The sequence below is a fragment of the Scyliorhinus torazame genome, chromosome 15 (genome assembly GCF_047496885.1).
Source record: "Scyliorhinus torazame isolate Kashiwa2021f chromosome 15, sScyTor2.1, whole genome shotgun sequence".
NCBI classification, from domain to species: domain Eukaryota; kingdom Metazoa; phylum Chordata; class Chondrichthyes; order Carcharhiniformes; family Scyliorhinidae; genus Scyliorhinus; species Scyliorhinus torazame.
Genome location: NC_092721.1, coordinates 164,316,893 through 164,329,583, shown reverse-complemented (window position 1 = coordinate 164,329,583; position 12,691 = coordinate 164,316,893). Strand labels below are relative to the sequence as shown.

At 39.0% G+C, this 12,691-nt stretch overlaps 2 protein-coding genes across 11 annotated transcripts in view; one reads left to right on the top strand and one right to left on the bottom strand.

Annotated features, from left to right (window-relative positions):
* The window catches only part of supt20 (SPT20 homolog, SAGA complex component), a 107,908-nt gene extending 102,926 nt beyond the window's left edge, over positions 1-4,982 (top strand). For 4 of the 10 annotated variants that reach the window (XM_072477041.1, XM_072477040.1, XM_072477048.1 and 1 more), the window contains 3 exons: positions 2,142-2,241; positions 3,189-3,313; positions 4,241-4,982. In XM_072477041.1, coding sequence (XP_072333142.1) covers positions 2,142-2,241; positions 3,189-3,313; positions 4,241-4,372 — 357 coding nt within the window. In that variant the 3' untranslated portion in view covers positions 4,373-4,982. The remainder of the gene's footprint in view (positions 1-2,141; positions 2,242-3,188; positions 3,314-4,240) is intronic. The other 6 variants (XM_072477046.1, XM_072477045.1, XM_072477043.1 and 3 more) reach the window with 5 other exon arrangements.
* exosc8 (exosome component 8) overlaps positions 4,508-12,691 on the bottom strand; it is a 34,459-nt gene continuing 26,275 nt past the window's right edge. Inside the window, exons 8-11 of the mRNA XM_072477053.1 lie at positions 10,214-10,310; positions 9,055-9,175; positions 5,837-5,943; positions 4,508-4,695 (exon numbers count right to left, since the gene is read on the bottom strand). Of these exons, the coding sequence (XP_072333154.1) occupies positions 4,556-4,695; positions 5,837-5,943; positions 9,055-9,175; positions 10,214-10,310 (465 nt within the window). The 3' untranslated portion in view covers positions 4,508-4,555. The remainder of the gene's footprint in view (positions 4,696-5,836; positions 5,944-9,054; positions 9,176-10,213; positions 10,311-12,691) is intronic.

Here is a 12,691-nt window from a genome sequence, read left to right as displayed (position 1 = left end):
TACAGCAGTAAATGCAGCTTTTGAAATGACAAGAATGTAAATGCTGAACACAGAAAAATAAAGCTTTTTAGGGCTGAGGGCTTTCACTCATGTACTTCCCCCTATTCTTCACAATGGACAGGAAAATTAAAACCTGACACACGCTCAAGTAGAAATCAGTTTAGAATTGCAAATTGATATTTGCCGTAATAGGCCTTTAATAAAATATCTTGTGGCTTGCTTTGCAATAATGGTAGTAAATGTTGCCATATTGTAATTTTACTTCAAAACTTAAGCTAGTATAGTATCTAAGAGCGACATCAAAGCGTAATTTTAATCCTGGTTCTGAAATTTGAAAACAAAATAAAATATTAGCTGCTTCATTAGCGTAGGATTCCGATCTAGTGGTGTCTGCAAATGCCATTGAATAACTAAAGATTGATAGAATATTAAATCAATGCTTCTAATTAAATCAGTGTTATTTAATTTCAACAGTATTCATTACATCAAATGCAAAAATATTTTAAGACTTAAAATGTATTTTTTGATTTACTTGGAGGAGGTCATTTTCATGGTGTGAATGAGCCAGGAGTCTGGTGTCATTCTCTGGCTAGAACTGGACTGAAGTTCTTCAATGACAACTCACCGAAATGTGCTTGTTTATGTTTGAAAGGGTGCATCAATATCTTAATTTTCGTTGATTGCTTAGAAAGTGAAGAAGTCATTACTAATTCTGGAGAAAATCAGAGGAAAGGTTTTAAAGTATTGAATAACATAGTACAATACTGACATCTATTGATAGAAAGTCAGGTGTGGTGACTTTATGATATTACGTTCTATTAATAGTGTTTGCGTACATAATTTAATCATTTGACATTGACAGATTATTTCAGACCTGTGAACCTTAGGAACATTCATTTCTTGTAAATATTTTTTAAAAAGAACCAAAGGAAGCAGTGGAAAAAAATATGCACTGTAAAAGCAAAAGCATAACTACTAAAAAATGGGTCATACAGATGATCAAATGTTGCAAGTCCCATACTACCTAATAACATATTAATATAGAACTAAATTATCAGAAACATCCACAAGATGTTTTAATTACCTGATTTCCACCCACTGCAAATCTTGACCCAAATAGATTACTCCAGCCAGTAACTTTACTGTATAACTTAAAGCAGTCAGTCACTCCAGTTGTTAATTTGTTACAGGATACAGGAACTCAGAACTGTTATATTCAGAATTTTAAGCCATTTATTAAATCCACAAAATTTCAGCAGTACCAATGGCAAACTTTCACAGCAGATGGTTGAAATTGCTTTATTTGTGTTGGCTTGGGTAAGATGGGTTATTGTATTGCTTTATAAAATGCATGATGCTTCCTTTTTTTTTGCCAACTTCAATGTCGCACTAAACTAGGATTGTCTTTCATGTTTCTTTCTAAATATCTTCATTCATACTGGATGAAACTTTCTCACTTTTCTACTAGGTCATTCCTTCAGATACAGAGGTTGTTATAATGTGTCCCAGATTGCTTCCCTCTGAGAATCGACTTTTTCTTTTAAAAAGCTGAACTTTTCATGGAAGTTCGAACTATATGCGAATTCAACAGAAATATCAAGATACCTTTTTGAAGAGCTACTTCTGTGTTAGAAGGCAATACCGTATTAATTGTTGAGGCTAATAGCAGGGAAATACATCTGCAGAAACAACTTCTTGTCCAGTTAAGGACCTGCTCTTTGATTATAAAGTATAATCAATCACTCTTCCATCAATCAACATTGAATTTAACTAAATCTGGACTTTGTTACCTGTGCAAGCGTAAGGATTAGATCCATTGGTTTCGGGAAAATGGCGAAAAAGAAATGGTGACAAGACTGGAATAAGTAGTTTGATTATGCTGAATCTAGATAGTAGGTTTAATTTTGAACAGAACTATTTTTCACAAAATTACCGAATTCTTCAGAATAGTTGTAGCTGTGTCATCAGCTTCTTAAAATATCCCATTAAAGTACTGTGGCCTTGTGATATCTGAAGTTTAGTTCACTGAGATGGAAATCCTTGAGATATTTAGTCTAGAAAGTGTTCAAATAACAATAGTATTTCACACTGATGCGAAGTACCATAGATCTCAGATGTAGGAACTCTGTTCTGTCCAGCAGAATTCTGACCAGGTTCCAGCTAGCCAGGAGCAGGCTTTGGCAGCTCAGCAGACTGCAGTCATCAACCTGGCAGCAGGTTTTGTGCCTCCACAGGCTGCAGGTACATACTATTACTTTCATCTTCTCACTTATGTTCCTTACTCTTCCTTTCATTTCCATCTTGAGTAACTTTCTTTCAGAAATGTCTAACTAGTCTGTCAGCCTTGGATTTTGCATCTATGAACTGCTAACGATTGCTTTGTTTCCTTGGCGTCTTGTCATGCCACTTCCAGTCAGATACAGATTGCTTGACAGTGTGCACCATATTAAAAGGATTGCACCAACTCATTGAAAGCCTGAATGCATGTATTTAATTTGTTGCACTTAACCCTTTAGCTTTTTTTTTTTTACCCCTCCACTACCCCACAAATGTCTGTTGCTTTGCATAGCAATTCTTCAGAGTGGTTTGGGGAGTATACCAATCCATTTCCACTTGTCTTCCAGTCCCTGATTATACCCAATATTGTGGTGGTCTGACTAATCAATTGATCAGCATGCATATTTCCATTAAAATTGAAACTATTTAACCTTTTGAGTACTGAGTGTGCATTATTTTACTATAATTGAAGTTAGGAAATTGAATTATGCCCATTCTAGCTTTCATGAATTGGAAGCATGCATTTCGAAACAAAATTAAACCCTGTTCATTGAGATCGCTAATGTTTCTCAACCAATTACTATCATTCTAAATACTGTTAATTAAACCTCGTGAAAGCTTCCACATTCTAAATACTGCTAATTGGACCTCGTGAAAGCTTCCACAAATAGTTAAGATACTTCCAACTAAAAAAAACAGCAAGAAATTAAATGCACCCTCAGTATATTTAACAAATTACATACTTGTAATCTATTACATTCACTAAAATTATTTAGCTATGTTTCTGATTTAGACTAATAGGTGAATTCTACTGATCCCCTTTCTGTTACAATCTTTCCCTATCCTGGTTCCCTCCCTCATTTGAACCTCTTGTTGTCCCTCCTTTTCCCCCCTACCTATCTCCCCTGTAGTGTTGTCTCAGCTTGGCTCTGCTGTGAACAGACCTGGGCAAAGCCTTCCTCAGCAGAGACTCCAGCTTACATCTGCCTTGCAGCAGCAACAGCATCAAGCCTTGCAGCAGCAGCAACAGATACAAGTAATCCAGCAACTTGGCTACAGTTACATGAATTAAAAAAATTCTCAGCTCCAAAATAAAGAATGGAGAAAAGTCACTGAGGTGCTGCCCAAAAATCTAAAAGGTTTTATGGTTGTTTGAATCTGGGAAGCGTTGGCAGTCAAAATAAAATTGGGCAATTAGGATGCAATTATTTAATCACTTTGGAGCATTGAATTTACATTAATGACATCCTAGCCATCCACCTCTTTCTTGTACTTATGCTCAAGAAGTGCTTGTGGCACATTGAAAGATGAGAACCACTGCAGGTAATGTTATTGGGATACTCCCCACTTACATCCCCCAAAAACGTAAACAGAAATGTAAAAAAATATACATTTTTACATACCTGCAGTTGGAATCAAAGTCAACTGTGCATCATGAAAATGGCTATGAAAGGTGCTAGTGCTCAATATGTTTTCATTGTTGTGCTTTTTAAAAGGAAGACGAGTAAATGAGTCACAGCATGATGAAATTGAAATCATTTGAAAATGCAAAGTACAGAATTGTTTAACTTGGGATATTACACCCCTATACAATACTGAGCCTAGCACAGATGCCTTAGAAGTTGCTGACTTGCTGCGGTTCTGTTACCATCTACATCTGCATCCAACTGGAAATACTAAAGCATTTTTAGATCAGACGTTGACTAACAAGCATGCAGTTAGCTCTGCAAGAACAAGTGTTTGTGTGTCAAATTGTCTTTAACTCTTCTGTGCCACTGGTGCTGCTTGACTGTAGTCATTAAGTTTGTGGGTTTAATTTTCTTTTCCTGTCTCCATCTATAAACACTTCCAAAATGTTTAAACTGATTCATTTCTTTGATGTCAAGCCCACAATTTGATCATCTGAACATTTTTCTCCACGTCTTACAAATGTGTTCTTTTGTTCCCCTTCCGTTCCCGGCAGCAGTTACGATACTTGCAACATCAAATGGCTATAGCAGTTCAGCTTCGGCAACAACAGCAACAGCAGCAGCATTCAGGCAGCCAATCAAAAAGTAAAAGGAAAAGAAGGACTCCTACTCCACCAAAATCATGAACCATCTCCTGTTTCTAACTTTAAGATTGCTCTTGAATTTTTAAAAATGAAACCCAACCATTGTATATAGTATAATCTTTTGTTTCAGCAAGTCCTTTTGTTAACTTAGTGTAAAAAATAACTTGTACATAATGATTTGAAAGAAAAAAAGTGATTTATTGTACAGTCAAACTTACAACAGGATTAATTATTGTCTCTCTTCACATTTATTGTGGGTGTTACACTATTAATCACTTCAGTGAACAGTTTATGGATTTCTCTGTGTCTTGTTTGTGCTCGAACAATGCAGTCCTGGAGTTTTTCACTGGAGAGACCACTCCCCCCTCCATATGGAAGGAAAAAGACAAGATAATTGGCAACAAAGACAGGTTGATGTTCTGACACATAGAAAACATCCAAAGAATGACAGATTTTGTGTTTTAAATCAATGCTGTTAACAAAAATTGAAATTTTATACTGAGGTGGCAGCAGCTCAAGTGCAAGGCTTTTGAAAAAGTGGCTTGCACATCTTATTTGAAGGCTAACTAAAACAAGTCCTTGTACAGAATGAACCAGTGAACAATTATGCAGTGCAACTGAATTATTAAACCTTTCTTTCAAAATCTAAAAATGTCCGATGCCTAAAATAATTGCACTTGGGTAAATAAATTCTCAAACCTTGCTTCAAAAATGTTCTGGCGGTCAAATCCATGGTTTTTCCATTGGTAATGTTTTTTGCTGTCCATTTTTCCAAAAGATATAATTATAATATACCTTCAGTCAAAAATCATGTTTTTTGGGGGTTGGAGTAGGAGAAAGTGACTGATGGTATTGGGAGGGGAGAGTTTCTGGGATAAGAATTTGGGAAGAGGGATTAAACAGGACTTTGTAAAGGATAGGATATGAGCAGCAGGCGTCGGAAGATAGGTAAGGTCAAACTCAAAGGTGGATGGTATCACTGGGTGTCAAATAGTACACCATCATTAGGTTCAGCTGGAACATTTACTTCTGTACTGTCAGTAATGCTTTCTTGTTCAGGTCATGGGACATTTGCTATCAGTTTTGGCATATTATTCATTTTGATTTTGATGGGGGGGGGAGGAAAAAGCAGCTCAACTGAAGCCTTCATTGGAAGCAATTCCAGTTGTGTGTTTGTGGCAACAAAACAAGCATATTTCTAAAGTTTCTTCCATCACATGTACTATCCATTTTTCTAATTTTATTCTTTAATGTTTTAAGTACTGGTACCATAGATGTTTATTAAAATAAACATTATTTATTAACATAAACATTAAATAGAAATTATTAAAATAAACTAACTACCCAAGAGGACTAGTAGGTGGCATACAGTGACACATTTTTTAGCTGCCGTAAGACACTTGGATGAATAATTCTTCCAGCCGAAAAAATTTCAGTCTAACAAAATCACGCAAAAAGAAAGATTGTGCCAAATCAGAATACTTAAGCCAATACTTATTAACACACCTGGTTTATGAACAGCACAAATCCTATCCTCTTCATCAGTTACTATAGTAGCCATCCCTGATGCCAAGGTCTCCTCCTCAGCTGTTGGATCGACAATGAATACGGTGCTTTTTTTATATAAGAAAAAAAAAAGTGAAGAACCACAAGTTAAATTATCAGTTCATTCTTGACCAATTGTGGTATTTTGGAATAATAGGCATTAAGACTGGAAACCACAGATTTGAGTACATGTATATGGGAGTAAACAGGCACTAAAATTAAAAAAGCATTCCACTGAAAAATGGTACAAGTGTTCACTAAGCAACAAAACCATGCACCATGGCACCACAGTGATGTTCAGGTTGTGTAACAACAAAATTCCATGTATCTGACATTTACCACCTATTGGAAAAATAAACATCAAAGCATAGTAAAGGTGGATCGCAAGACTCCAATTCTATTCAAATAAAATATTACTTAAAGACATTAATCTCGACAAAGCTTGGGACTTGGATTGTTTATTAGTTTTCGATAAAAATCATACTAAATAATGGTCAGGATGGTGTAAAATGTTGAGCAGTGGCCATTCATTTTTGGGGCCAGAGTTCAATTATAGCTCAGTCTGAGTGGCGAAATGTCTCCTTTAGATATTACCCATGAATGCTGACTGGGCAATCTCAATTCCATCAGAATGATCAGTGTTCTCTTCTTCCTTTAATGAAGGCCTAACCAGTCCCCAAATCACCCCCGCCCTCTGCCTGGCTGAACTTGTTCTCACATTGAACAACTTCTCCTCAAATCCACTCACTTTCTCCAAACAAAGGTGCCGCTGTTACAATAGGTCTTAGCTATGCCTGCCTTTTTAGAATATAGAACAGACAGTGCAAAAGGAGGCCATTCGGCCCATCGTGTCTGCACCGTCTCACTTCCACTGTAACCCAATAACCTTTCATTACCTTTTTGGTCACTAAGAGCAATTTATCATGGCCAATCCACCTAACCTGCACGTCTTTGGACTGTGGGAGGAAACCGGAGCACCCGGAAGAAACCCACGCAGACACGGGGAGAACATGCAGACTCCGCAGACAGTGACCTAGCGGGGAATCGAACCTGGGACCCCTGGCGCTGTGAAGCCACAGTACTATCCAGTTGTGCTACCGTGCTGCCCACGGTATAGTGGAATATTCTTTGTTCCAGTCCTACTGGAAGTCCCTCACCTCTTTTTCCAGTACAAAAATGTCATCTACTTTGAATCCAATTTCCACTCCTCCCTTGTTTTCACCTGGTTCATCTAGGATTCTTTCTTTCTTTCCATCTCCATTTCTGACAATAGAGTATCAAACAATATCCACAATATGCGAAGACATTATCTCAAATGTAGCATTTTTTGAGTATTAAATTGGGGGGTTTTGGGCTACATTCCAACCTCAAGTCTGTAGTGAAGGTTGAACCCACAACTTTATGAGTCAGAGGTGAGTGTGCCACCACTAAGCCAGTTTAATGGCACTGCTGCCTCACAACGCCAGGGCCCAGGCTCGATTCCAGCCTTGGGTGGAGTTTTCACGTTCTCCCCATGTCTGCTTGGGTTTCCTCCCACAGTCCAAAGATGTGCAAGTTAGGTGGATTGGCCATGCTAAATTGCACCTTAATGTTCAAAGACACTATTCCGAGCGAAATATGGATGGAGAATGATATCTACCAATCATGCAGATAATAAGTTGGTCAAATTTACAGAGGATAGGTAAGAATAAGAATGAAATTGGAGGTAGAGATCTTTGCAGACTTGATGCTCAACACATCCAACTAGCAGCAATCATCATAGCCAATAGAATACAGAACTATGTAGCCACAACAGTAGAGTAAAGCAGAGGAAGTCATGTTTAAACTCAACATGCACTTATCTGACTATTCATTGAATGTATCCAATTCTGATCATCAGGTAAAGGAGACATTAGACCATAAGACATAGATGCAGAATTAGGCCACTCGGCCCATCGAGTCTGCTCCGCCATTCAATCATGGCCGATATTTTTCTCACCCCCATTCTCCTGCCTTCTCCCATAGCCCCTGATCCCCTTATTGATCAAGAACCTATCTATCTCTGTCTTAAAGACACTCAGTGATTTGGCCTCCACAGCCTTCTGCGGCAAAGAGTTCCACAGATTCACCACCCTCTGGCTGAAGAAATTCCTCCTCATCTGTTTTAAAGGATCGTCCCTTTAATCTGAGATTCTGTCCTCTGCTTCTAGTTCTTCCTACAAGCGGAAACATCCTCTCCACATCCACTCTATCCAGGCCTCGCCGTAACCTGTAAGTTTCACTAAGATCCCCCCTCATCCTTCCAAACTCCGAGTACAGACCCAGAGTCCTCAACCGTTCCTCATACAACAAACTCTTCATTCCAGGGATCATTCTTGTGAACCTCCTCTGCACCCTTTCCAAGGCCAGCACATGCTTCCTTAGACACGGGGCCCAAAACTGCTCACAATACTCCAAATGGGGTCTGACCAGAGCCTTATTTAGCCTCAAAAACACATCCCTGGTCTTGTATTCTAGCCCTCTCGACATGAATGTTAACATTGTATTTGCCTTCCTTACTGCCACCTGAACCTGCACGTTAACCTTAAGAGAATCGTGAACAAGGACTCCCAAGTCCCTTTGTGTTTCTGATTTCCTGAGCATGTCCCCATTTAGAAAATTCAAGCTTGGAAGTGAAGAACCACAGACTGAACCCTATTTTAAAACTTTAAACTAGGAGAAAAAAAACTAGAGACTTGTTTTTATCAATCTTAAAGGAAGACTTGAAAGATGATATACAGACAAGCCTCAATATTTTAAAGTAAAATTGACGAGCAAGACAAAGGAACACCTGCTCAAACTAGCAAAAAGTAAATTTAAGACTAATGTCAGAAAGCTATTTTTCACACAAAAAAATTGCAATAAATGAAATAGACTTGCAGGAGCAGTGGTCAGAGAAATCCTGGTACTTAGGATAAAAAATAAACACGGCAATATCAGGGAGGAACAAGTGGAAAGTATTTTTAGATGGAAAAACTAAAGCATAATTCGTGTTGTGATCTTATGATTAAATAATGACATGCATAATGGTTGTATTGCACTAGCTGATTTGGAAATATAAAAACATACAGCCCCACAGTCATAAGAATACAGTATTTTACCTCATGTAAAAACAATGTTACAGGCAGGGTTACAAAATGTTACACTCAAAAGTAACTTACTCATCAAAAATTGCAAACGATGTAGCAACGGGATGCTTTCTGATATTCAGTTGATATTTCTTGTTCATATTAACTTCTGCCAAACCAGTTTCTTCACTGATCGATACCGATGGCAATTTAACTATAGAAAAATAAATTAATCCTGAGAATCATCTAGAATGGTGATCAGTTGCAAGATATAGCTGTGGATTTTACTCCAAACTGTAAGCTAAAGGGGGACAGCAAACATTTTCATTATGTTGGACTTTTGAAAACCGATCAATCTTTTACAGTAGTATTGCAAATTTCAATGGTTATGTTCTGCTGTGCAGAACAAAAGTCAATAAGAAGCATGAAAACTTTGCTGTAGCAAACCTTTTTGTCCCATGAGCTCATCACTATTTCTCTCTTTAAAAATCACCTACCTACGACAATGTTTGCTCCCCAAACGCTTTCATCATTTTCATTTTTTAAATGCTATGAACTGTTTCAGCAATAGTTTGTAGTAGATAATTCCACAAACTTCCTCAGGAAAAAGGGAAGCATGGATAAATGGCACAGAAGAGATAACACCCACAGGAAAAGCAGCACAAAGGCAAGGTTTACAAGGCCATTATCAACTGCTTCAGTCGGGTTTCAATCATTTGGAAAACAAGCAACAATAATTGGATAAATGTTCACAACAAAAGCATTTAAGATAGTCACCAATGACTGGTCACACCAATAGCAACAGCTTCATAGTATAGAATAACAGTGACTTTTAAGTTAAACTTCATACTGGAACGAATCTGAAACATACTAAAGCTGTAAAAAAAAGTCATATAAAATACTTTAAAAGTCACCGAAATTTAATGTCATTTTTCTTATGTTTGCATGCCACATATTATTACAAAGAATAAACATCAGTTTAACACAAATGTTTCAGGTGGCAAGATAAGGGGGGCGACTTTATTTAAAATCTGCAATGATTAGACATTAGAAGTACACAGAGAATCCATTTCATGGTTTCTATATTCAAGATAGTGAGGTAATGGTATGAAATAGTTTAGGTCAGCCTCTCTACTTTCTGAATTTCCAAACCTTTGTACGGTGCTAAGGGGAGGCAAATGGCAGAAGTCTCCTTGCAGGGAAAGACTAAATAAATTTGTGCGTTACTTTTTAAAAAGGTAAGCATCCTTACCATTTTTCAGTGCTGCTAGCAGGGCTGTTATACAGGCATCCAATAAGTTTCCATCATAATCTAAGCATACCATGTCACAATATACAACCCAAGCAAGCTGAAAAAAAAAAGATTTAGCAATACTCCAGTTAAAAATGTATTTCTGAACCATTCTGAAGAAATCCAAAATGTCATGGTATAATATAAAACACCCAAAACACAGATGCAAACCACATACAGATATGGGTGCTACAATTTTCCTCAGCATGCCGAGGTGATGAAGAGAACATAAAAATAGCCAGGCTTCCTGATCGATATTCTTGTGAGCACAGCAAGAAGTCTTACAACACCAGGTTAAAGTCCAACAGGTTTGTTTCAAATCACTAGCTTTCGGAGAACTGCTCCTTCCTCAGATGAATGCATTCACCTGAGGAAGGAGCGGTGCTCCGAAAGCTAGTGATTTGAAACAAACCTGTTGGACTTTAACCTGGTGTTGTAAGACTTCTCACTGTGCTCACCCCAGTCCAACAACAGCATCCCCACATCAATATTCCCTGGTGGAAGCACATGAGGGTGCATATCACACACAATAGATTTGGGTGTCTTGGCCTACAGCCAAATAGCCTGCTGATACACATTTTTAAATTCATAGACAATGCTCACTTGGGTGGGGTAGTCAAAAGATGAATCCTCCCATTTCTCATCAATAGCCGTCCCTCAACATCATCTGAAGACATTGCGTCAGTTTTCACATGTACGATGAAGACACCTGACTCTATCTTACCAACAGCACGGTAGCATTGTGGATAGCACAATTGCTTCACAGCTCCAGGGTCCCAGGTTCAATTCCGGCTTGGGTCACTGTCTGTGCGGAGTCTGCACATCCTCCCCGTGTGTGCGTGGGTTTCCTCCAGATGCTCCGGTTTCCTCCCACAGTCCAAAGATGTGCAGGTTAGGTGGATTGGCCATGATAAATTGCCCTTAGTGTTCAAAATTGCCCTTAGTGTTGGGTGGGGTTATTGGGTTATGGGGATCGGGTGGAGGTGTTGACCTTGGGTGGGGTGCTCTTTCCAAGAGCCGGTGCGGTCTCAATGGGCCGAATGGCCTCCTTCTGCACTGTAAATTCTATGTTAACCTCTCTCGACTCCCCCGCAATTATTAGATTGCTTATTTGACATCCAGCACTGGATGAGCAGAAATCTCCTCCAACTAAATTCTTGGAAAACTGAAGCCATTGTTTTCAGTCCCCATTCCCAAGTCTTGACAATCAACTCCATTCCCTATTCTGCACAGAGTCAGAGATAGTCTCTTCGAAACCTTGGTATCACATTTGATCCCAATAGGAGTCTCAACCTCATATTCACACTACAAAGACCACCGACCACCTAAATCCACACCTGGAATGGAGTGTCCCCCAACTTTGTCAGTCTCAGCTCATCTGCTGCAGAAACCATCATTCATGTCTTCATTACTTCTATACTCAACTATTCCAATGCATTCCTGGCTGGTCTCCCACATTCTACCCTTTGTAAACTTGAGGTTATCCAAACCTCAGCTTCCAGTGTCTCCCTCTTCCCTGTGCTTACTAACTTTCACTCCTGGTTAAGTAACACCTCAGTTTAAAAATTATCATCCTCACTTTCAAATCTGTCCATGACCTCACTGCTCCCCATCTCTGTAATTTCCTACAGCCCCGCAACCTACTGAGATATTTGCGTTCCTCTAATTCTAGCCTCATCTTTTCCCAATTTTTTGACCAGCTGAATAAGCAGTCATGCAAAGCTCCTGCAAAATCAGCTTCAGTAGAATGAACAGTGTCCGGATGACCAAAAACCATCACCTCAGGTACCCGTTTTCTCAACTCTCACATGACCAACATTGAAGGGGAGGACAAAGAAAACGCCTCCAAGACACTCTGAAGCTTTCCTTGAAGTGCAGCAGCATTGACATTAATGACAGGTGGTGCTTGTAACCAATTGTTCAACATGGCGACAATGTATCCAAATGAATCATGCTTTGAACCTCAATGTCTTAATGATAAGGGAGAGCGGTGACAAACAGAAGGAAAAGCCGGCAAATCCTGCAATTCAGATCCCACTATCTTGTGGGAGGTCTTGCCCATGTGTCCAAAGATCTAGTGGTCACGAACCAGCCTGTCACTCACATGACGACCCATGGTAGAAACACGCACAACCCTGAGTAGGTGCATCCTCAAATCGAGGGACAGCTGACGATAACACAATTATAACTGCTCCACCAATGGCGGCCATGTCTTCAATTGCCTACACACCAAGCTCTGGAATACTCTCCCTATAACTCTTCACCTCTCTACCTCACATTCCTCCTTTAAAACATAAGAACGAGAAGCAGGAGTAGGCCATCTGGCCCCTCGAGCCTGCTCCACCATTCAATGAGATCATGGCTGATCTTTTGGGGACTCAGCTCCACTTTCCGGCCCGAACACCATAACCCTTAATCCCTTTATTCTTCAAAAAACTA